Source organism: Botrytis byssoidea (assembly GCF_014898295.1).
Source record: "Botrytis byssoidea strain MUCL 94 chromosome Unknown BBYS_005, whole genome shotgun sequence".
NCBI classification, from domain to species: Eukaryota; Fungi; Ascomycota; class Leotiomycetes; order Helotiales; family Sclerotiniaceae; genus Botrytis; species Botrytis byssoidea.
In genome coordinates, this window is record NW_024065846.1 from 249,009 (window position 1) to 273,762 (window position 24,754).

A 24,754-nucleotide genomic window follows, 5' to 3' on the forward strand; every position below is an offset into this window, starting at 1 on the left:
TTTCGATAACCAATCATTATTTTTGAAAAATAAAATAATAAAAAATTAATTTCTTAGAAATCTAATTTTTATATAAATGTTTTTATTATATTTAATAAAAAATTAAAATGTTATGATTTTCGTTTTAAAAAAAGTATTTTAATAATAACTCTTATATCAATTTGAATTTTCAAATAAAAAGTAGATTTTTATAATACTTATATAATTAAATATAATATTTCAAATTTTTAAAAAATAATAATAATAAATAAAAAGAGTGTACGATTATATACAAACGAATTTTGTATATATATTTGAAGTGAGTTATTTAGTGATATAAGTTATTCAATGTTAAACTACGTTATTTATACTTTTTAATTATCTGATTTTGAACTGAAACTATTTAAAGTTTTAAATATCTAAATTAAAATAAAACTATTCGATCTTTAGATTGTTAGAATTGAAGTAGAATTATTTAAGCTTTTAATCCTCTAAATCAAATTAAAACTATTGAAACTCTTGATTCTTTGAATTGAACTAGAACTATTTAAGCTTTTAATCCTCTAAATTGAATTAGAATTATATAGACTTCTAATTCTCTAAAATGAATTAGCACTATACAAGTGTTTAGTTCTCTAAAATGAATTAGAATAATCAGAACATTAAAAGATTTCGCCAATAGTCAATTCCCGCCTGTTTCTTCTCTCGTATGGAGCCTAAGTCCTTCAGCAATCCGATTGTTTCATTTCAATTCAGAGAATCAGATATTTAAATGATGAAGTAGATTCTACTTTCATATTTCTTGTAATTTATATAAATGATACTGATAATATCTACCAACAATGTAACCCTAAACTCCAGGATAATGCTTTAAGAAGAAATTTTCTATGCCAATGCAACACCTAATCTCACTTAACAGAGTATTGTGCCTATATGCAATGCCAGAGACGATGCAAAACTGAGCTACTTGCCACCATACTCCTTACTCTTGCAATTCAATCATTGCAGCAAGCTACCGCGACTGCCGCTCCCAACAGTGAGCTCTCCTCCGCATACATTAACTCCACAATACCACTTCTTGCACCACTTGCTTCTACCAGCATATCAATATGCTTTTGTGTATTTTTTCGAAATTCTGGATAATTCTCCAGCACAGAGCCATTGTAAGCAACGACTGTGTGAGCTGAGTTGGCGAGCGAGATTAATTCGGATGTGTTACGCATGTGCCAGAGGGCATGAACACCAGCAGCGATGAGACCGCTAGAGCGAAGGGTTACGAGGGAAGCTATTAGTCGTAAGGCATGAAGATCGACTTCGGTGGGGATATGAGAGGATGGGTGACGGGTGGTAAATATTTCTATGGCAGTAGTGAGGTATGGAGTTGTATCGCTAAGGGTAGTGTTAGTCTAGTTTGGTAACTATCAATGCATAAAGCTGACGGAAACTACAAAGAAAAGTGTATGATGGTTGGTGACTTACGCTTCGATGTATGAGAGAGTCTCGGTCTCTAGCGAGTATTTCTCCCTTAGATTTGTAGGCACCACTCCTCCAAATAGCCCTGCGCTCTGAATCCCATCAATCAATATTAATCTTACGATCTCTCCAATATACCCACCACTTGCGAAATGTTCGAATGGTTGAAAGTCTGGTCGAGGGTGATTTGCCTTCAAATATTTATCCCATTTTGTGTACGGAAGATAACTTCCACCAAACATTGAGAGTTCTGTGTTGACAATAACATGTTTTGCGCAATCATGCCAAGATGCAGGACGGATTCCAAATTTTGGCTGTGCAAAGATATGGACAGGAAGATGAGCTGCAGCATTCAAACCAGTTCCCAAGATCAATGCGAAACGTGTGGTAGGATCTATATATGCTTTGGAAAGTAATGTTGCTGAAGAGTCGTTCACAATGGCATTCAACTGAACGTTCAGTCCTCTTTTCAAGCAAGAGTCTTCAATTAAGTCGCCTAGGTCTTTGCCAATCAATCCATCGGCAGCACAAAATCCTTTGCCCATGCCCATGAGAAGACCACCCTTAAGTGATGTTTGACTGTGAACCTATCGTCAGCTGACTTCTAATTGGATAGTTATTTTGATGATCATACTTGATGGGAAAAGACCAGGACAATCCTACGGACAAGGGTGCCTTTGAAATATCATGTCCTTCTTTTTCCCCGGAAAGTGTGTCGACAATTCGATCTGCCATCCAATCGAAGAACTGTACCCCGACAAGCTGTCTCTCAGCATTTTTGATCTTGAAAGACTTCAATCCAATAATCTCAATCTCTTTCCCTTCGCATCCTTTTCCAGCTAGTTTAATCAAAGCTACTCGAAAAGTCGACCCCCCAACGTCTAGAGCAAGGTATGTTCCACATTCATGACCACTAGGCAATTGATGATTGTATGAGGGAAGCATACATTGTGGATTTTCCAATAAGCTCTCCGCAAACTCTTTTCTCAAGCCATCTGACAGTGCCAGCAAGGAGGCCTCTGTCGTAGAATCTTTAAAGGCAGCTTCAACCTCGTCTAAAAACTTCTTGACTTTCGTCAGTGAAATCTCCTTTACATCAACATTTTCGTCCTTAATCCGTTTGATAGTCGAGGGCGCAATCCAGAATTTGATAATGATTTCTAAAATCGACTTTGTTTTAAGAAAAGATTTGATAAATGCGGCATAGAAAGCCTGTCGTACCCTATGCATGGCAGCGATGAACGGCTGCATGATATGAAGTCCTCATACATATAGGAAATGCTCAATGAGACTAACGCGCTAAAATACGAAAGTGCTAGGGTAGTGCTGATATGGTCCCGCCTGCTCCATATCACAACAAAGATGAAGAAGGGAGTTTAAACAAGTGAAAGATTGATAAGATGGTAAACTTCAATTGAGTCAAAAAAAATGGATCCGATGGATGGATGTAAAAGGAAAGGCCAGATCGGGCGGTAGAGGTATACGATGTAAAAAAGAAATATGGTAGTAGGACTTTTTACCCTCGTGCTCGTAAAAATTATGTAGGCTGGACGTTTCGGCCGATTTGTGGTAACCAGCTGGAATGAATGGATGGATGGATGAATGAATGAATGTCTATGGAAGAAACACGTACAGAACCTGTACAAAACCTGTTACTTTGCTGGGAAGGGTGACTATTGCGCCATCATTCATGAGGAATGCAATCTCAAACAATTGGTTATCCAGCTCCAAGAATAGATTGAATTGGTAGGATAAGGGAAAAAGTTTAAGCCAAGACTGAAGAGAATGCTACAAGTACGAAGGCAAGAATGATTGGGAGTAACATCGTATCCTCACTCGGTTCGTCATTTCCCAGACCAGAAAGTTGGATCCCAATAGTAATGAAAATGGAAATGGAAATGGAAATGGAAATGAAAATGAAAATAAATTAATAAAAGTTACCTTCTTCAATTGAAACAAGCTACTTGGAAATAAAGGGTCCAATTCTGAGCCGTCCCTCCATTCTGTTTAGAAGTTGATATTTCTGCGTTACTGCTTGCTGCATTGCTGCATTGCTGCATTGTTCAGCAGGACAAGATCCTCAAAACCATCGAAAATGGAGATGCCCCTGCATACTGGCCCCTTCCCCATCTTTGGATGAGATGCTATCTAATGAGTTACCAAGGTAGGAGTAGATCCGACGAAGAATCCGACTCGGAATCAGAATCAGACTCAGAGAAAGCTTCCAAGAGCCTTCCCATGAGTCAAAATGTCAAATTTCCATGATATGTGGTTCGTATCGTATTGAATTTAAACCGTATATAGTAATATCATCATGGACTCAATACAATCTAGCTAGCAAAGCGATTAGTTGCTTTGCTCGTTTGAAAGCAACGTTACAGTTGGGGAAAGCATTTTGCATTTTGATCTCCGTCCCACCACCCATCTATGGGAAAGGAAAGCAAAGGAAAAGGAAGCTTGGATATTATTTCTTTATGCTGTACAAAGGTGTAATAAGTCCAAGTACCAAGACGGAAGATCAATTCCATCCATGATCCAACCTTTTGCAGTAGTAATTCAGTCATTCAGTAATTATAATTCATTCATTCAGTAATTATAATTCATTCATTCATTCATTCATCTAGCGTACAGAGAACATTCCTCCAATCCACAATTCTGATCGGGATAAGCTTTAAGCGAATGTAACGGTAAGACAACCAACAACCAGAAGAAACATCAAACCATCCTCACCATCCCATCCCATCCCATCCATCAAACGTCCTTTGGAATTTCTCCGACCCTTCTTCCATGAACCTTCACCACCATCAAACTCCGGAAGGATTTGGGAAAGCTTGTATCGTGGGTGTAACTATGTATGCGACGACCAACAACCAACAACCAACAATTGTGATATGATATACCAATGAAGTGGTCAACATGTTTGATCATTCATCGGAATTTACGGACTAACTTATGACTCGGGAGTTCTAGGGCTCATTGTGACAGCCGTTAGTGGAGATGGATTGATCTTGTGGGGTAAGCAAACTACCATACTTCTTTCTATCAGACTGCCGATATCAGTAAGGCTATCAGTACTGGGTCGTCGTGACGTTCCATACACTATCAAGATGATGGAGGGGCAGAATGATAGAGTTAAAGGTCACAATACTTGAAACTGTCCAATGAACAACACCATCATGAGAACCTTCTGTCAAGGTTTGTCGATGAAAGTTTGGATTTCCTTGTTGTGAAGCGTTGAAGCATGGAAGCTAATGGCTTGATGCCATCATCTTGCGACGAAACCCATATCAGTAAAGTACGGTAGGTACGGCAATCCATTCGACCAATTTCTTTGATCATCGACTAGGTAGATAATCTTCGGTTTTATATTCACTGTTCGCATGCCGTATGCTCCATCTCTGCGGGAATATAATCATACCTAAACTTTCTGCAAACTTACATTTCAATCTACAAACACCCACATAGTACCTTGATACCGACATTCAGAAATCCCCATAACTTCCTACATCAATTCAAATACAATCAAAATGAGATTCATCATCAGAGATGGCAGAACAGAGGCATCTGCCTATGTTGCACAGTACATTGTTGGTATGTTTCTACCTCTAGCTGAACATATAAACATCAATTGACATTGGGCTAGATCGTATCAACGCTTTCGGACCAACCCCAGACCACCCCTTCGTTCTTGGTCTCCCTACTGGTTCCTCCCCTATTGGCATATATAAGATTCTCGTCGAAAAGTACAAGGCTGGTGAGATTTCATTCAGAAATGTTGTCACTTTCAATATGGTATGTTTGTAAACTTTGCACGTCGAGCTACATCTATCTCTAGTGTTAAGAGTCGGATCACTAACACGAGTGGCTTGCATAGGATGAATACATTGGTATTCCACGCAACCATCCAGAAAGCTATCATACATTCATGTATAAGCATTTCTTCTCCCACGTTGACGTCCTTCCTCAAAATGTCCACATTTTAAACGGCAATGCGGAAAATCTCGAGGCCGAATGCGTACAATATGAGGAAGCTATCAAAGCAAAGGGCGGAATCGATTTGTTCCTTGGCGGAATTGGACCAGATGGACATATCGCATTCAATGAGCCCGGATCTTCCCTCGCATCTCGTACAAGAGTCAAGACTTTGGCGTATGATACAATCATTGCCAATTCGCGATTCTTCGATAACGATTTGGAGAAGGTTCCAAAGATGGCTTTGACCGTGGGTATTCAAACTATCTTAGAGGCTAGAGAAGTTGTCATCATTATCACTGGAGCACATAAAGCTTTGGCTTTGGCAAAATGTATTGAAGAAGGTGTAAACCACATGTGGACCCTCTCTTCCTTACAGATGCATCCACATCCAATGATCGTTGCAGATGAAGATGCAACACTTGAGCTTCGAGTTAAAACAGTCAGAGTAATTGCCCCACTTTACTTTACCCCACTATCCACTTACCCCTCCATGGCCAACTTCCTCCCTTAATCACAGTTGAAGTTCATTGCTAACAAAATTTCAAACAGTACTGGAAATCAATTGAGAAAGTCGCCGCCGATGAGGGTTTCGAACAAATTCTTCCATCTGCTGCTCGTACAGGCCCCAAGCGTACTGTCCCTCTCGCACCTATGGCAGAGAGCTTAATCAAAGAAACACCTACCATCAAGTCTCCACAACCTCTCACAAGCACTTTCTTAGCTGCACCAGCTACCGAGTATCCAATTCGCAGAAGCATTACTCCGGATTTAATTCCTGACCGCATGGGAAGCAGAATTGTATCGGTTTGATACTACAGTTACATGTTTGGGTATGGATTCGATAATATTGGGCATGGGAGGATCAAATTGGGTTACATGGACGCAAGATAACAAGGTCTTCTCTTCGTAGCGGAATTGTTAGTCTTTACGGATTGCGGGAGTAGATTTACACAACGCGTTTCTACTTTTCTCTTTACTTTCTTCTTTTGACAATATGTATCTTGGCAAGATACTGAGTCGTTGCTGCTTCTTTGTTTTTATGGCGAGCGAGACGGAAGTTATTTACATTAAAGTAAAATCACCTACACTAAATTTCTGAGATTCCCACGAATCCTCTGTATTACTAAATAGAAAAGATGAGAGTCAATGAGAAATGAATAAATTAATATATATTAATCATCTTTATTGTGTCCTGCCATGATGTGCGTGCGTTGTGTGTTACCTATGTACGTGATTCTTGTAAAGGTTTATAATACAAATATAAACACACAACACAAGCATACAAAGGTATCAAGAGCATTTAATTTGACAAAAATTAATCTATATCTATCTAGGTATGCGTGTTCGTTCTGACTTGGGCTGTGAAACCAATTTCTATCTATCTATGCAGTTTCATTGGCAATTTGATGGAGTGTACTCGCTACGTTTGTTAATCTGTAAATACAAGTGAAGAGAAATGAATAGAAACTCTAATTGAAAACGCATTCATAATCTTCCTTCTCTCCCACCAACGACCAAACCCCAGAATTCCTCTCATTTCCCTATTCCACCATCTTTCCCCTCTCCTCCGCTTCCCTCTCAAAAACCCTAACCCCAAACTTCCACACCTCATCTACCACAACCCTCTTCCTGCCCTCCTCAACCACCACATCCAACACACACAAATCGGCATCCATTCCGCCCTCCAAGCCCCCCTTGACATGCTCTAGGCCCAGCATTCTCGCCGGAGTCTGCGTCACTGCCTTCAAGGCCTGCGCTACACTGCATCCCGTCCAGTTGAGGAAATTGGAAACACATTCGACGAGGGTGATGGAGGAGCCTGCGATTTTCCCATCAGACTCCAGACGCAGGTGGATGCCGTCTTTGAGGATGAAGTCGTTGTTCCAGGCGTAGCGGCCGTTGGGGAGACCGACGAGGTGCATGGCGTCGGTGACGAGGATGAGGCCCGAGGGGTGCGCGTTGTAGGCGAGGGTTATGGTGGTGGGGTGGAGGTGGATGGAGTCGGCTATGATGCCGAAGTATGGGCGTTGGGTTATGGGTTTGGGGAGAGGGGGGATGATGTTTTGGGTGACGAGGGGAGAGGAAGGGGGGGTGGTGGAAGGGGAGGAATTGGTGGTGGGGGTTGTTCCCAGGAGACCGAAGATTCCGGGATTGCGGTGATGGAGGGGAAGCATGGCGTTGAAAAGGTGGGTTATCATCGTTGCTCCGGCGGTGACGGCGGCGGTGGCGTCTTCGTAGGTTGATTCTGTGTGACCGATGCTGAAGATGATGTTGTGAGGAGGGGAGATGAGGGTTGGGATGAGGGAAGTCATGTTTGGAAGTTCGGGGGCAGCGGTCATGAGGCGGATATTTCCGACGAGGTTGGAAGCACCATAGCAATCTGAGATTGAAGTGAGATCTTTAGATTTAGGAGCTAATAGGACGGGCAGGGGATGAATTCCATTTTTGGTGGGAGCGAGAAATGGTCCTTCGACGTGAGCGCCGAGTGATTCGGTTCCATCTGATGCAACACGACTTGCTCCAGAGGGACCTAGAAATGGAAGTGCCTTGAGGAGATTATTAGTAGATATTCATCCATATAGATTTCACCAAATGCTTACATGATGATAGACCTCCGGCCTCGACGATGTGATGGTAGGTAAATGTGAAGTAACACCCGTCTTAATCAACAATTGATTAACCCTCCTGAATTCCTTTGCATAAGCATAAGGATCATCACTTTCTGGTATAGAAGCAAAATCGAATCCAAAAGCCCCATTCAACTGTGTATCAATAAAACCTGGTGAGATGATACGACCACCGAGATCAATAACTTCATCTGGTACACACAATTGAGCGTAAAAAGCTTCCTGGCTTTGGATGATTTTACCAGTCAAGGAGGAGACCCATAGATCTTGGGTTACTAAAGATTCGCCCTTGAGGAGACGACAATTTGTAAACTTTGTGATTTTGGAAGTCGAGGTTGGTAGTGCCGATGGCATGATTGTGGATTTGATTGTAGAGTTATGTTACAGAGGAAGGTAGGAAGATAGGAAGTGTTTTGAGAAATAAGGTAGGAGACAAAGAGAAAGAAGATTTGAGGATATCATGCAAATAGTACTGCAATCTCATCCACTAGTAAATGAATCTCTCTAGATTTGAAGAACTTTGAGAATTCACTTGTACCTTCCATAGTTTACTAACATATGACCATATACCTTACCTACCCGTGGACCTACTTGCTACTTACTTACCTACCGTAGCATACTGGGGATGATTTGATAGTGTAAATCTGAACATTAGCTCATCTAAAACATGATAACCATGATAACCTATGATAACCTTAAACAACAACCTTGGAAGGGCAAAGTATCTTCCAAACTGAACATAAAATTTCATGTGTTATCGATTGTATCATACAACGCCCCAGTATCAGGAGCAGTATCAGTATCAGTATCATGTCATATTACATCTATCCTATCCACCATATCGTAGCGTTGGACTGGTAGAGAGAGTGTGTGGTTGATCGAGTGGAGAGGAAGACGAGGTACCATCAACGTTCAAATGTTGGGATCTTATGTTGTAAGGGAACCGCAAATACACATGTAACGTCGTATCGAATCGACGGATCATCGGAGGTCGGTAGTTTAGATTCAAGAGAACTGATTATCGAATAAATCTATTTATCAAGCACACTTGAAATCACTTGATGATGATAAGATGCCAAGTCGCCGGGATTTTATGTTATTGTTTGAATTTTTAATGAACCTGGAAAACATGCTGCGTTGGGTTGTCTTTTCCTGAGCAATCAATTTTCAGATCACAATTTTGTCTGGAGTGGAGGAGGCCACACACACCACACACCACGGCGCACAATCCGACAATTCCCCGGTGTAACATCATGTGACCATCTCAGATGGAGGAAGAACAACATCCCAGCCACCCACTCATCACTAGATACGTTTGTACATCCTACAACACCCTAGCTGAAACCAACCACTTACATCTGTTCAAGTGACACACCCCAAGATGCTGGATATGTGAGGCTGATGATTATACATCAAAAGATATTTCAATTTCATGCAGACCTTTTGAATCGTAGCGAAGAAGCGACGGCTGTGATGAATACGCTCATTTTCATTTTTCCTTGCATAACATCATCCAATAGTATTCTTCACGTATCATGATTTCTTAATTACACACGGAAAGCGGAGCAGACGATCATCCTAGACACTCAGCCAACGTTGCGCTCAACTTTATAGCCCTGTTACACTCTCTAAATTGCGTTGTCCAGAGTGGGAATAACGACATTTGTACAGCAAGAACATATCAAAGATGGATGCTACAGAAGAGGAACTGGATCCTTTGTGGAATGACCTCGATTGGTAGGTTCTGGGCCACTTATGTAGAGACTGGGAAATAGGCTAACAAAATAAAGGGCCATGGGACAGTGAGTATATTCTTAATCTACCGAGCTGTATGGGACAATGTTTTATAGCTCTGCGATTATTTTTTGATCCTGGATACTAACCGGGTATCTCTGACTACAGATGCTTTATGATGGGATTCGAAGGGACCGAAGTTACTCCTCATATCAGGACTCTCATTGAAGATCATCATCTAGGTGCTATTTTGTTGTCGACCAAGAACATGAAGTGTAATAATTTGTATTTCTTATTTCTGTCTGTAGTGTTTCTTTTCTTCCCGTCGTTTTGTAATCCAATGGGTAGTGGGCAGTGGCTTTGACATGTCACCTTGATGGCTATTGACCCAGCCATGTAATTCGCCTCCCAGTCACATATATTTCACGTGCATATCATTTGTATGATGACGATGTTGTTCTTCACGTTCCCTTATAGACAGTCGTTGACCTGAGTAGCTGCCCGAGAGACAGCAAATTTAGTACAGGAACTCCAAACGATCGCGCACCAAGCTGGTCATCTAGTCCCTTTAATCATTGCTCTTGATCAAGAGAATGGTGGCGTTAATAGCCTTTTTGATGAAGATTATATCTGTCAGTTCCCAAGTGCAATGGGAATGGCAGCAACAGGATCTCTAGAGCTTGCATACGAAGTTGCCAATGCAACAGCCAAAGAATTATCAGCAGTTGGAGTTAATATGATAATGGGGCCTTGTCTTGATGTCTTGACAAATGCTCGTTATCAACCATTGGGTGTTAGAGCTACTGGAGATGACCCTCAGGAAGTTTCCCAATATGGTATTGCTGCCATGAATGGGTATAAGGATGCCGGACTCGCTTCCTGTGGGAAACATTTTCCATCTTATGGAAATCTAGATTTCCTAGGGTCATCTCTTGATATGCCCATTATCACAGAGACTCTTGAACAGTTAAGTCTTGGTGCTCTAGTTCCATTCCGGAACGCTATTCGTGAAGGGATGGATTCTATTATGGTTGGTGGATGTGCAATAGCAAATGCTGGTTTGTTCATCTTTCGTATTGTTGGGCTGTATTATTAATACTGAATAGGAATGAATGTCATGCACGCTTGTCTCAGTGATCAGGTTGTGGATGATCTCCTTCGGAATGATCTTGGCTTCAATGGTGTAGTTGTTTCTGAATGTCTTGAGATGGAAGCATTGAGTCATGATATTGGAGTTAGAGGTGGTACCGTCATGGCAGTAGAAGCTGGATGTGATCTGGTACTTCTATGCCGCTCTTACTCTGTTCAAAGAGAAGCCATTGCAGGATTAAAACTTGGACTGGAAAATGACATGATCTCCAGAGAACGTATAAACCTCTCTTTAAAGCGAGTCTTGAGGGTTAAATCACAGTGCACATCTTGGGCTAAGGCCTTGAACCCTCCAGGTATTAGCCATCTAGCATCTTTACATCCTGGCCATCTTGCTTTGTCCACAAAAGCATACGATAACTCGATAACTATTATGAGAGACAAAGGCCATTTACTCCCGTTATCAAATAGTTACTCTGAAGATGACGATGATCTTCTCCTTCTAACACCATTAGTGAAGCCATTACCTGCATCCACCGCAACTCTGGGTCACGAGAATGCAAAATCTACCAACAATGAATCCGAAAAATCACACAAATCATCAATCATGAGTGGTGAAGGTGTATTTCGAGAATTAGGGAGAGCTTTAGCACGTCAAAGACATGGAAGACTTCTTCATACTTCATACACCGCCAATGGAGTTCGACCAGTCCATGAAAATCTGATCAATAGAGCAGGAACCATTATCATTATAACGGCTGATGCAACTCGAAATTTGTACCAAAATGGATTTACCAAACATGTCGCTATGATGTGTTCGATGCTTAGTTCTGCGGGAAAGAAGAAGTCATTGATTGTGGTTTCAGTTAGTTCTCCATATGATTTTGCTATGGATAAGAGTATTGGGACATATGTTTGTACCTTTGATTTTACGGAAACGGCTATGAAAGCATTGGTGAGGGCGTTATTTGGGGATTTTGTTCCTCAAGGAACATTACCTGGTACGCTTAGAAAGAGTAGGAAGGTACAGAAATCGAGGCAGCATTGGTTAGTAGAGAGTTATAACAGAGATAGAGATGCAAGAGGTCTACAAGCACTTATTACATCTATTGAGAAAACTACTCCACCAAATCAACAATCGGCATTAGCGGGTGCAACAGCGGGCTCATTTGAAATGGTATGTGTTTCAAACTCTCTCTCGCACCACGGTATCCGCATTTAAATTCGAGTATAAAATAGCTAACACTTTCTTCCACTTTCTCAGCCATCCGCCGTAAATAATAATTCTCTTGAGGAGTCTCATTACGTTGTACGCAACAGCAGTACTCAAGCTCTATTTGGATTTTGCTCCACCACTTATCTGCCCAGCACTCACACCGGTACAATCTCCACTCTATTTGTCGACCCTTCCAAGCGTAATCTCTCAATCGGCCACTCCCTCCATCAACGTGCCCTCCGTCATCTCCTCCAAAAACCAAATATCACTCACCTTCAACTCGGCTCTACCCTTCCAGCTATCTACCTTGGCATTCCTATGAGTGACCTCACGGAAGGTGCACGTCTTAAACGTTGGTTCGCCACGAATGGCTGGGACATCCTTTCTCCCAGATTCCTATACACGTTGATAATTCGCAACGTATCAACCTGGACACCTCCAGAAGGTCTCTTAGGGACGATCCAACGCTTATCCCTTCAATTTGATTTGATTCATGGCCCTTCCAACTCCGCAACCCAAGTTCTCGATTTCGTCCAGACTCATTCATCGCCTGAAATTCATAGTCTGTACAATCTCGCAATCATGGATCCAAAATCTTGTGGTATCGTGAGGGCCAAATCGCCAATTGATGGGAGTCTCGTGGGTACGATTATTATCTCAAAGTCGGGTACTATGCTTTCGCGTTGGATGCCCGTTCTTTCTTCTTCTCCTAATCATTCTAATTCTGCTTCCCATACAAATACCAACAACTTCAATCCCAAGGGAAAAGAAAAGGAAGAGAGTGGAAATGGAAATAACACAGTAGGAGGTATCTTGGCCCCAATCATCCCATCGAACAATGCGCAACGAGAAACAATCTTGCAAGGATTAGTCATGTTGAGTATCAGACAGAATAGAAATAAGGGAGATGGAAAGGGAGTGGTGTTGAATTGGGTGGTGGGAAGTGATAGGGATGTTTTGTTGGGCATGGGATTCGATGTGTTGGAGGCGTGGGAAGAGGTGGTTTGTGAAGTTGAGAGGGTGAGTTTATTTTGATTTGCGATGTGAGAATGCTGTGGTTTTCAAGGAGCGCCATGTATTGAGAAATTGTATGGAGAAGATTTGCTAATGCGTGCTTGTTTCTAGTGGAGTGATATCAATTTAGGTTGAAGGAGGATGAAAAGAGGTGTAGATATGACATGTCGTTTTCTTGTATGCTTAATATAATCAATACTATCTTCGGAATCCTTAGGTATCTCATCGAAACCCAAGTCCTTGAAATATTCTGAATTCAGCCCACCAAACGAAGAGCTTTCAATCATCAGACCCGGTTCAACTATCAAATCTGATCCGGCAATCGAAAAAATCGGAATGGTTGAAAGGATATTTTCACTTTCTGAGTGAAATTTATGGATTGGAAATTTTTTAATTGTTAGACCTATCTACTCATTTAAATAGCTGTAATGATGATGATAACCTTCGTTCATTCATATATTATATGTAAAATCCTCTCGTCCCTTTTCTATCCATTCCGAAATATGTCTATCTAGGTATCTCATCCCTCGAGTTTCGTTTGTTCATTCGGGAACTTTCCTACGTAGTTATAGAGTCTTGATGATGGATAGATGATTTATAGATAGATAGATAGATAGATAGATAGATAGATAGATAGATAGATAGATAGATAGATAGATAGATAGATAGATAGATAGATAGATAGATAGATAGATAGATAGATAGATAGATAGATAGATAGATAGATAGATAGATAGATATGGATATATAATATAGTGCCAAAAGATAGGACGATATGATGTCATATGTATAGCTAGAATCGAAGATATAGAGTAATAATCGTACTTTGATATTCTGATATTCTGATGTTGAATGTGTAGTTTTATTTGTATTTGCTTGTTATTTATCTAGGTACTCTTTGAGAAGGATTGTTTGGGATAGGAGTGGTGATAATGATCATATAGTTGTATTTTTTCGCTTCTCCTATTTTAATTTTGTTCCGCTTTTAATTGTTTATTTATTTATTGCTTCTTGTTCACTACTCGCTACTCAATCTTTATTTTTCTCTCCTCTTTTCCCCTCTCTTCTTCCATGATCTCCTCCCCTCTCTTCCCCTCTCTTCCCCTCTCTTCCTCTCTCCTCTTCCATTATCTCCTCCCATTCCCTATTCAATATGTCCCATTCACTTTCTTACCCTCTTCCCCTCCCGTCCCCGCCCCGCTGTCCCCCTCTTCTCTTCTCTTTCCTATATCTCTTCTTTCCTCCTTATTTATTCTTCCCCTCTCAACATTCCCCCCCTTTTATCCATTAAATGTTTCCCCCCCTTCTTCCCTTTCTATTCTCAACACCTCGTTCACCAATCCATATTCACTATTCATTATTTACCAATATATATTCATCATCCCACAATCACCATGTTCCATCCAAGCACATTCAACAAAATCAGCTGACCGCACCCAATCCAACCATCCCAATATACAAAACTACAATCCACAAGCCTCGCCAATAGCCATCCATGATTCATCTATCACCTACCTACAAACCTCCTCTCCATCTCGTATCGCAAAAAGTGTGTGTGGATGCTTTCATCCGTCCACCTGGGCATACCAATCAATCCATCAGCCACACACACAACATCCACACACACCCAACTCTCACACCCATTTCACAACGCCTTGTGATCAACCCAATTCTTCCAAAATCATACTTTTCTTCTGTCGAAAAGAAGAAAACTTTTGTTGCACATCTATCATCCAATCTTAATATGCAAATTTCCGCACCCAAGCTATCAGCTGCTCTTTGTTGCATATCGGAGTATTTATACTTTTTATTGGTTGCGCACATGATCGATCTTATTTATGTTTCAAGCGAATGGTATCTAGATACCTATGTGATGTGTGTAGGTAGTAGGTAGTAATAGTAATAGTAATAGTAATTATTTGTTATTGTAAGTTATCTAGGGAGGGAGGGAGGGGAGATAGGGATCTGTTATTAATGTATATTTATATTTACATATTTACTTAACTACATATTTTAAGGAATATCATAATAATAATAATAATAATGATAATGAAGTATTATGAAGTACCTAACCTTGAGTATTATTATTATTATTATTTTTACCAACCAACCACCTACCTAGCAACAAACCAAAAACATTCCAGCCATCAAACCTTTTGTTGCACATCTCAAATCCAATGAGAAAGAACACACTCCCATCTCTCTCATCAAAAGGAGGTGAAGAAAGGATGCGTGCGTGCAAATCTCCACATATCAAATACAATAGGTACAGTACCTACCACCTAATTAGTGTCCCCCCAAACCAATAAAAGGCACTCCCGAAAACCAAACCCCAATTTGTTGCACGCCTCCCAACCAAGGAAACCTCTCTATTTCCTCCCTCCCCTTCCTCATTTCCCTGACCTCTTTGTTGCACATCTCAAGCCAATCTCTTCCATCTCCCAACCTTCAGTGCGCGACGCACACGCTTCCCTTATGGCGCTAGTCCCAAGTCTGGCATCCACTCCACTCCACACCTCTACACCGTACGTACCGCTGTAACCCCTTTTCACGCACCTCTCTTCCTCTCTTCCTCTCTTCCTCCCTCCTTCTTCATCCTTTTGTTGCACGTCTAAACCAACCACCGACTCGGGATTGATTCAGAATGGGATTCAATACATGAATTCGTTCGAATCAGATGTAATCGAATCTCCACTTACTCACTCACTCACTCTCCCTTATAAGTGATAACCACTAACTTACCTCGTAGCTACATATTACTAACAACACAATGACATCGAAATATTACTCTCTACAACCCCATCCCAACTCATCCCATCCCATTCCATTCCATCCCATCCCATCCCATCCCATCCCATTCCAACCAATCCGCATCCACCCTTCCCTTCCCATCTCCTCTCCCTCTCCCTCTCCAATCCTCTCCCTCCTCTCCAAAACCCTACGGAGTACCAACTCCGTACATAAACACTCGTATTCATCACGATCGATACGAAAAAGCGCCCGCCCCAAACAACCATCCATCCACCTAGCCAAATAAAGAAACAAGAAAATTTCCTCCATTTGTTGCACATCTATCCACGAACCATAAACTTAGTAACCTCAACCCGCGAACCTAGTTTCGTCAATACGATGTGATGTGGTGTAATCACTCGGTCCTCCGATTTCTTCTCCACACATTCTCCTCAGAGTTAGAGTCAATTTCCTCCCCTTCTAACTTCCGTGCGATTTCTAGAATTGTGTTTTTTTTTTCGGATATCTTCATCCCTATTTTAATTTTAATTCAAATCCAAATCCAAAGCCAAATCCAAATCACCATCTCAAAAGAGTTCTGTTCAATTCAGTTCAACGCAATAGGTAAGCAAAACCCTTTCATTTCAATTTCTGCTTATCTAAATACCTACCTACCTCTCTATCTATCTAGCTATCTCTCTCTAAACATCAACTCGTCAATCCCAACAATCCCAATAATCAAAAAAAAAAACTTTCATTTCAATCTCTATATTTACCAATCCCAATCCCAATCCCCTATCCTCTCCCTCCCTCCTCTCCCTCCTCTCCCTCCTCTCCAAACCCCCCAATCCAATCTACCACCCACACCCACACCCATCCCCAATCCACTAACCATCCTAACACACATCTCTCAATCTGAATCAAAAACTCCCAAAATGAGAAAAAAAACTCCAAGTGATTGATAATAAATTATACCACAACATCTCTTCTTATTATTTTATCTTATTCTATCCTAATCTATTCTTATTATCTATTCTTACTACCTATTCTTACTACCTATCCTATCCTATCCAATCCATCCTCCCATCCTCCCATCCTCCCACAATAATATACAAAATCAAAGTAACATAAAATCACAAAGCAAATATACAAATTCATTTTACTTTCATTCTACTTTTATTTATACTTACACAAGAGGTAGTCACTTATATTCCACACACACACATGTATACACATTCAAAGCAATACACAAACCCATTTACACACATACATTCAACCACCTCCCCCCTCCCCTCTCCCCCCTAACCACCTCGAGTCCACCTCCTCCTATCCCCCTCCCAATCACACGCCTCCCCTTCCCCCCAAAAAACTATCCATCATTTGTTGCACATCTCAACACGAACCATAATCCCTAATCCCTAATCCCTCTCAAAAATAACCCTTGAAATTTAAAAAAATTAAAAATTTCATGTGTGTAGCTGACGAGCTGACCTCACTCATCAACATGGGTTGGTGCCTCGGAACCAATAAATCTTTTTTCTAGAAGCTTTCGAAGAAAAGGTGTGAGTGGAGATTCAATTTATTCAAAAAGTAAGCGGGTATAATATCTTCTCGATTGGTGATGGTTTTGGGGGCTGAATACGAGGGGCAATATTATAATCATTGGCTCTCAATTCTCACATCATGTTACAAATCATGAGGTCACAAACACTACCAGAATTTGCTAAAAGCTCGTTCATAATTCTATAAAAAGTAGGCACAGCTCATTATCCCACTAAGCAATAACCTTTAAACCTGTCAATCATAATCCATTCATTCCATCAATACTTCCAACATCTGATATCATAATAACCGCTCCAAAACTTGCATTCGTGTTGAAATTCGCTATTTACTCTCCTGCCTTGACAATTTTACAGATGAGATCAGAACCTCCAACTGAATCTCCCTCCTTAATTTGCATACTGCTGACCTTACCAGCATGTGGTGCAGAGATAACCATTTCCTATATTCATAATCAGTATACTGTTCATTGCATTTAAATTGAGAAAGAATAGACTCACCATCTTCATGGCACTCAAGACAGCAAGTGGATCACCCTTCTTAACCTCACCACCATCCTTCACTCTCAACTCAACGACAACACCTGACATAGGAGCTCCAACTTGGCTGGAATCTCCTGGATCGGCCTTTGGTCTGCTTGTGTTCTCAACAGCTGCCTTGTTGTCATCAACTGTGACTTGTCGAACTTCTCCGTTCATCTCGTAAAAGACCTCTCTCTGTCCAGTGGTATCTGACAATGGACCAACAGCAAGAAGCTTCAAGATCAAAACCTTACCCTTCTCCAACTCAACATGGAATTCCTCACCAATTTCTGGTCTTGAGAGGAAATATCTAGTTGGAAGGACACTCAAATCACCATACTTTTGAACGAACTTTCGGTACTCGTCATAAACTTTGGGGTACATGGCGTAACTCGAAACATCGCACTCAGTGACACTGCCCCACTTGGCATGAATATCCTTCTTGATTTGAGCCAAATCAAGTGGCTCGAGAGTAAGACCAGGGCGCTTGTCAAGCTTGCGTCGACCACGGAGAGCATTGGTTCTCAATGGTTCAGGGAAACCACCGTATGGTTGACCCATCAAACCTTCAAAGAATTCCAAAACGGAACCTGGGAAATCCAATTCACTAGCTCTAGCTTGAACGGCATTGAAGTCGAGTTTGTTGGAAACCATGAATTGTGCCAAATCACCAACAACCTTGGATGTTGGAGTGACCTTGACGATATCACCAAGTAAGTCATTGGCTTGCTCGTAAGCTTTCTTTGTCTCGGCCCACTGAGCACCAAGACCAAGTTGAGATGCTTGGAACATCATGTTGGTCAATTGACCACCGGGTATCTCATGCTCGTACACATCCGGGTCTGGTCCGTGCTGAAGTAATGTCAGTATGAGTGAAGGGGTAAAAGATAGGGAACGAATTGTACTTACTAGGCCAGCCTCAAATGGTGAGTACATGAGACGGAGTTGAGACCAGTAGGTATCGATAGCTCGAACATGGTGAACATTCAAGCCTGGGTCAAGCTCTGATCCTTCCAATGAAGCAAGAACAGCTCCAACACTTGGTTGAGATGTCATACCAGACAAACTATCAGTAGCAGTGTCGACAGCATCGGCACCTGCTTGAGCGCAAGCAACCATAGATGCAACACCAGTACCAGCAGAGTCGTGAGTGTGAACGTGGATTGGAAGATCGGGATACTTCTTGCGAAGAGCTCCAATCAACAATGTAGCAGCTCTTGGTCTAAGAACACCAGCCATATCCTTAACACCCAAGATGTGAATCTTAAGAGCAACTAGCTTCTCAGCCAAAGACAAGTAGTATTCCAAGTTGTACTTCTTGGCTGGGTTCAACACTAAAGCACCAGTAAGTTAGTAATCGATTTTATGAAATAGTTTGAAAAGAGGGTGAAATAATGCCGGATCAAGGTTTTGAATGTCCGAATTGTTATCGACAATTGAAAAGTCAATTCAAGGCAAGGGGAAAACGAAAAAGAATCGCTCCCCTCGCCTGAAAGGAAGTTGAATCGCTATCCCCTCGCAGACTTTTCAATGTCCAAATTGTTGTCAACAATTGAAAAGCCGTTTCGGGGCAAGAAGACAAGCGAAAGCCATGGCTCTCCCCACAGGCTTTTCAATGTTTGAACTATTTTTGACAATTGAAATATGCATTCAAGGGGATTCGGTGCTTCAATGGCAAGGGTAAAATAAGAAGGTGCTATGTCCTCTTGCAAAGCTTTTCAATGTCCCAATTGTTATTAACAATTGAAACAACAACTTAGGATTAGAAAAACAAGGAGAAGATGTTGCTCTTCCCACAAGCTTTTCAATGTCTGAAACGTGTTTGACAATTTAAAGATTGCTCGTTGGAAGATGAAAGGGAAAGCTCTATGACTTCATGAAGCTTTTCAAATATCTGAAATGTGAAGGATCAATGAAAAGGCGCGTTAGAACCGAGTTTATTCATTCCCATGAATGTTTTCAATGTTCAAAATGCTATGAGTAATTGAAAAGATTTCAGGAGGAAGAATTCACCCCCCCGATAGACCTTTTCAAAGATCCAACAGCGATAGACAATTGAAACGGGGTCTGAAGTAAGGGTAGGATTGGGGAGAATTAGGAAGGAGCGAAAAGAACAAAACAAAATATAGGGGGAAAAACATTCAAACGAAGTTGGATATTGAAAAGTACGTACTGTCACCTAAAAAAAAAAAAAAAAAGTTAGCATATGGTAAGATTATCGGAATGGATCATTGGTTTCGTACCACTGTAGCAAATTGTACCCTCGACAACACCACCAGCCTTGTGTACAGCCTTAATACCAACCTCAAGTTGATCAATATCGTTCAGAGCATCAAAGACTCTGAAAATATCAACACCATGTTTCTTTGCTTGCTCACAGAAGTGATAGATAGCATTATCAGGCAATGAAGAGTAAGCAACACCATTAGCTCCACGCAACAACATTTGGAATGGAATGTTTGGAACAAGCTTTCTCATCTTTCTGAGTCTGTCCCATGGATCTTCATAGAGGAAACGCATGGCAACATCGAAAGTAGCTCCGCCCCAACATTCCAAACTGTACAAGTTGCTGTAAGCGTGACTTGTCTCCTTTGCAATGTTCAAAAGATCAACTGTTCGAACACGTGTAGCGAGAAGAGATTGATGAGCATCACGCCAGGTTGTGTCCATGAGAAGACATCCTTTGTTTGCTCTGACAGCTTTGGCAAATGCTTCAGGGCCCTCCTCAAGAAGAATGTTTCTCCATCCCTTTTTGCATGGTACAGAGGTATCAATCTTGTTTCCGCTCTCATCAAAGAGTTCTGGCATGATAATTTCACCCTTGAATTTTGGTTCTCCCATTTGACCCTTGATGCTACTTCCATTTACGGCAACATCTCCAAGGTATGCCAACAATTTTTGAGCACGGTTTTGACTACCGACCAAATCAAACAGTTCAGGGGTATCGTCGATGAATGTGGTCCAGCAGTTGCCATCAATAAAGGTAGGGTGAGTGAGTAAAGTAGCCAAGAAAGGAATGTTGGTCTTGACACCACGAATACGGAATTCGATCAAAGCACGAAGGACCTTTCTTCGAGCGATCTCATAAGTTGATCCGTGACAAGTACATTTGACCAACATACTTTGAGGAAGTTAGTCATTGTTCATCAATAATAAATCAATAGGAAAAAGGAGAAAATCAAATACGAACCTATCATAATGAGGGGTAATAACTGCGCCAGCGAATCCGTTACCACCATCAAGACGAACTCCGTTACCACCAGCCGAACGGTAGACCTCAATCTTTCCAGTATCTGGTGAGAAACCTTGGGATGGATCTTCTGTGGTAATACGACATTGAATCGCAAAACCTCTGGTGGAAATGCGATCTTGTGTAAGACCCAATTGAGCAAGTGTTGCACCAGCAGCGATTTGAATTTGTGCTGCAATGATATCAATTCCAGTAATCTCTTCAGTGATGGTATGTTCGACTTGAATACGTGGGTTGATTTCGATAAAGTAGTAACGGTTTTGTTGATCAACCAAGAATTCAGCGGTTCCTGCGTTACGGTAGTTGACCGACTTGGCAAGTTTGACAGCATCAGCCAAGAGGTTATCTCTCACTTGTTGAGGAAGATCCTTAGCTGGTGCGATTTCCACCACCTTTTGATGTCTACGTTGTACGGAACAATCACGTTCGTACAAGTGAACAATGTTTCCGTGGTTATCTCCCAAAAGTTGTACCTCGATGTGCTTTGGTTTGTCAAGGAATCTTTCGACGAAAACAGTTCCATTACCAAAAGCCGACTTGGCTTCGGATGTGGCACGGTTGAAAGAATCTTCGAGTTCTGATTGTTGTCGGACAACACGCATACCACGTCCACCACCTCCATATGCTGCCTTGATGATGATTGGGAAACCATATTCGTCGGTGAATTTCTTTACATCCTCGAATTTTTCGACAGCTCCTTCGGTACCTGGAACAACTGGTACACCGGCCTTGATAGCGATTTCTCTGGCAGATACCTTGTCTCCGAGGGAATGGATAACGGTGGGTGAAGGACCAACGAACTATACAAGGATCTTGTGAGCTATAATTCTCACATGTTTAAGACGACAAATCTTCCACTTACGATAAGTCCAGCCTTCTCGACGTTTCTTGCAAACTCGGCATTCTCAGAAAGGAAACCATAGCCTAATGGAAAATTAGATCATGTCCTCAATAATTGTGATAGATCCGAAATCACATACCAGGATGAATCATTTGAACGCCATGTTCAAGAGCAATCTTGATGATTTCATCTCCTGCCAAGTAAGCACCGACTGGTGTATATTGACCCCGCTTTCCAATAACATATGCTTCATCGGCCTCTGTAACACAACATAATCAGCCTCTCTTCACCGCGTATACATTTTATTTGTAGATTTGTACTCACTCTGCCTGTGCATGCTGAGACGGTCCTCATAACTATCAACTCGGTCAGTCCGGTATCCATCCATGTGATTATCGCCAAGGCGTTACCTGAAGACTGCGACTGTTTGCAGAGAAAGCTCGTGGGCCTAGAAAAAGAGACGAGTCAGTTTGATGCACGTAAGAAACGACGAGACGTAAAATATCTCGAGAGTTAAACAAACAAACTTACTGTACGGAAAATCTGAATAACGAAAAGAACCAGGTCAGCACATTCTGCAGTTATCAGCTTGTAGTAATTGGACGACAACATACACGAATAGCTACACAAAGTTAGCTTGAGTCACATCACACAACAATTGATTGATTGATGGGGGAAACTTACGAATTTCTCCACGATTGGCAACTACAGATTAAAAGAAAGAGAGATTAGCATATACTGCAGGAACTTTGAGAGCTTGGTAGATTCCTATCATGATCGGAAGTCGATGGAATGCTAGATTGATTGCTCACCAAGAATCTTCTTCAGTTGCATAATAGAGGAGTTGGCTCTGATGCGATGAACGGTATGTGGGTGTTTGATATCGGAACCCTCCTCAAAAACCTCACTGTAAGCTCCATCTCCATGAGGACCTTTCTCATCGTGGTGAGCCATGATTGAAATTTTGAGAAGATTTGGATTGTGATGTATTTGTTGAGCTTCTTTGCTCGTTGGATTTATCACAACGGACGGAGGGGCTTTCGGTCTAGGTTCGGCCCAAGGATGGTGGATGGATAAGTACTAGGTAGCGTTTAAAGTCTTGGTAATGGAGGGGTTAAAGTTGGGTTGGTGGGTGGTGGGTGGTGGGTGGTGGGAAAGCTCTCAGTAAAAAGAGCTACTAATATAAATCAAGCAATCTCAAAGGACCTAGGTAGAGTTGAGTAGTGGTAGGTGATAATAAGTAAGAGTAGGTAATAAGATGTGGTAAATTAATGAAAACGCGTACACGGTACAGCGAAATCAATTGGGGGTATAATATTCTTTGGAGGGGGAAAAGATAATCGAATGTCTTCTGGAGAGAGGGGAGGGGTGAGATCGATATATACTCCGTCGAGGAAGTATAAGATGGAAGAAGTGGGAGAAGAACAAGAAAAAGGAAGAGAAGAAGGAAGGGGATTCTCGACTTTTTGAACCTCTTTTCTATCTTCTCATATAGGTCGTAGTGAGTACTAAGGAACTAATGAGTAAATAACAAAAGAACAAAATCAATCAGAGGTAGAGAGGAGTGAATAGACCCGAGTTTTATTTTTGGTGATCTTGCGGCTTGTGCAATGTGGTGAGGGGCAGGAAGGGAAGGATATCGGACAAGGTTTATTTAAGTCTCACACCTGGTGCACCTATGGATTTCTTGGGATTTCTTGGTCAAGTTATCAAAACCAATAAGTCTCTTGGCCAGAATGGAATTTCTCTCATTTTTCTCTCTTCAAGAGTCTTGGAGAATGGAGCACCGATACATCAGTGGAGAGGGTTCGGTGCATGCTTCGGTGGATGGAGGGGCTCTGATCACACAAGAAACACAAGAAACACAAGAAACACAAAGCAACGTGAATCTCGTCCATTTGCTTTGCTTCACTCGGCGGACTACTCATTTACTCGTTCATGTTTTGATACTTCTTGTGATTTCAAAAAAGGCTTGATTATATAGTTAGTTGGTTATAATGAAGATGATGATTATTTTTCTATCTATTATTATACATATTGAATCAGTCCGAGTACCTGGTTGATGAATAATATATCAACATATCAATCAATATTTGTAGTTTGTAGTTTGTACGTTTTACTTTGATACAGAACAGAGTACACAGACAGATTCACATCACAATAATACCTAAATACCTAAATAGGTAAATGGAGAAAGTTAAAACACTACAGAATACTTAATCCAATTGAATGACGCTCCGCTGGCTCTCCGAGGGCCATTGCCGTGGAGGCAGACTATTTGATTTTACAATTCCCGTTTTACCATGTTATATTTTAGTTGTTAATATATTATAATTTTATAAACCAGAATATAATCCAGAATCTATCCCATCATTCCATCATTCCATCAACCCATCAACCCATCAACCCATCAACCCATCAACCCATCAACCCATCAACCCATCACCCATCAATCATCATCCATCACCCATCAATCATCCCAAACCCAAAACACTCAAAAATGCCTACCTAGGTACCCTGTGTTTTGACCGATCTAAGCGTCCCAAGTCCCGATCCAATCACATGCACACGATAATCCTCTGATCCAGATCGTCAACTAGGAATAATATCAACATCAAATCCAAATTCATTTTTGCAATGGGGAAAAATGGTGATTCAATTGTAGATCGTATTAGTTACCTAACCATGATAACACCGGAGCAAAGAAGTATGTAATAGAGAGACTACAACAATGTAAAATTCTTT

At 41.2% G+C, this 24,754-nt stretch overlaps 5 protein-coding genes across 5 annotated transcripts; 2 read left to right on the top strand and 3 right to left on the bottom strand.

Moving 5' to 3' along the window:
• Nucleotides 1–529: 529 nt before the first annotated feature.
• EAE97_002891 (uncharacterized protein) lies at nt 530–3,330 on the bottom strand. Its single transcript, XM_038873403.1, has 3 exons — nt 2,087–3,330; nt 1,459–2,031; nt 530–1,368 (listed from the first exon to the last, which is right to left on the bottom strand). The coding sequence occupies exons 1-3, from the start codon at nt 2,701–2,703 to the stop codon at nt 975–977; spliced, it is 1,584 nt and encodes a 527-aa protein (XP_038735266.1). The 5' UTR covers nt 2,704–3,330; the 3' UTR covers nt 530–974.
• Nucleotides 3,331–4,979: 1,649 nt separating this feature from the next.
• Nucleotides 4,980–6,237, top strand: EAE97_002892 (uncharacterized protein; the record flags this gene model as incomplete). The annotated part of the gene is made up of 4 exons (XM_038873404.1): nt 4,980–5,043; nt 5,096–5,244; nt 5,327–5,872; nt 5,977–6,237. 4 exons carry the CDS (start codon nt 4,980–4,982, stop codon nt 6,235–6,237), a joined length of 1,020 nt encoding a protein of 339 aa, XP_038735267.1.
• Nucleotides 6,238–6,968: 731 nt separating this feature from the next.
• On the bottom strand, nt 6,969–8,408 carry EAE97_002893 (uncharacterized protein; the record flags this gene model as incomplete). The annotated part of the gene is made up of 2 exons (XM_038873405.1): nt 6,969–7,973; nt 8,028–8,408. The coding sequence occupies 2 exons, from the start codon at nt 8,406–8,408 to the stop codon at nt 6,969–6,971; spliced, it is 1,386 nt and encodes a 461-aa protein (XP_038735268.1).
• A 1,333-nt stretch (nt 8,409–9,741) lies between these two features.
• On the top strand, nt 9,742–13,242 carry EAE97_002894 (uncharacterized protein; the record flags this gene model as incomplete). The annotated part of the gene is made up of 7 exons (XM_038873406.1): nt 9,742–9,791; nt 9,845–9,856; nt 9,957–10,063; nt 10,286–10,846; nt 10,895–12,054; nt 12,142–13,113; nt 13,219–13,242. The coding sequence occupies 7 exons, from the start codon at nt 9,742–9,744 to the stop codon at nt 13,240–13,242; spliced, it is 2,886 nt and encodes a 961-aa protein (XP_038735269.1).
• A 4,483-nt stretch (nt 13,243–17,725) lies between these two features.
• EAE97_002895 (uncharacterized protein) lies at nt 17,726–22,963 on the bottom strand (the record flags this gene model as incomplete). Its single annotated transcript, XM_038873407.1, has 13 exons — nt 17,726–17,839; nt 17,898–18,770; nt 18,828–19,252; nt 20,162–21,039; nt 21,109–21,968; nt 22,031–22,092; nt 22,149–22,268; nt 22,334–22,365; nt 22,420–22,457; nt 22,541–22,552; nt 22,624–22,631; nt 22,694–22,714; nt 22,822–22,963. The coding sequence occupies 13 exons, from the start codon at nt 22,961–22,963 to the stop codon at nt 17,726–17,728; spliced, it is 3,585 nt and encodes a 1,194-aa protein (XP_038735270.1).
• Nucleotides 22,964–24,754: the final 1,791 nt, after the last annotated feature.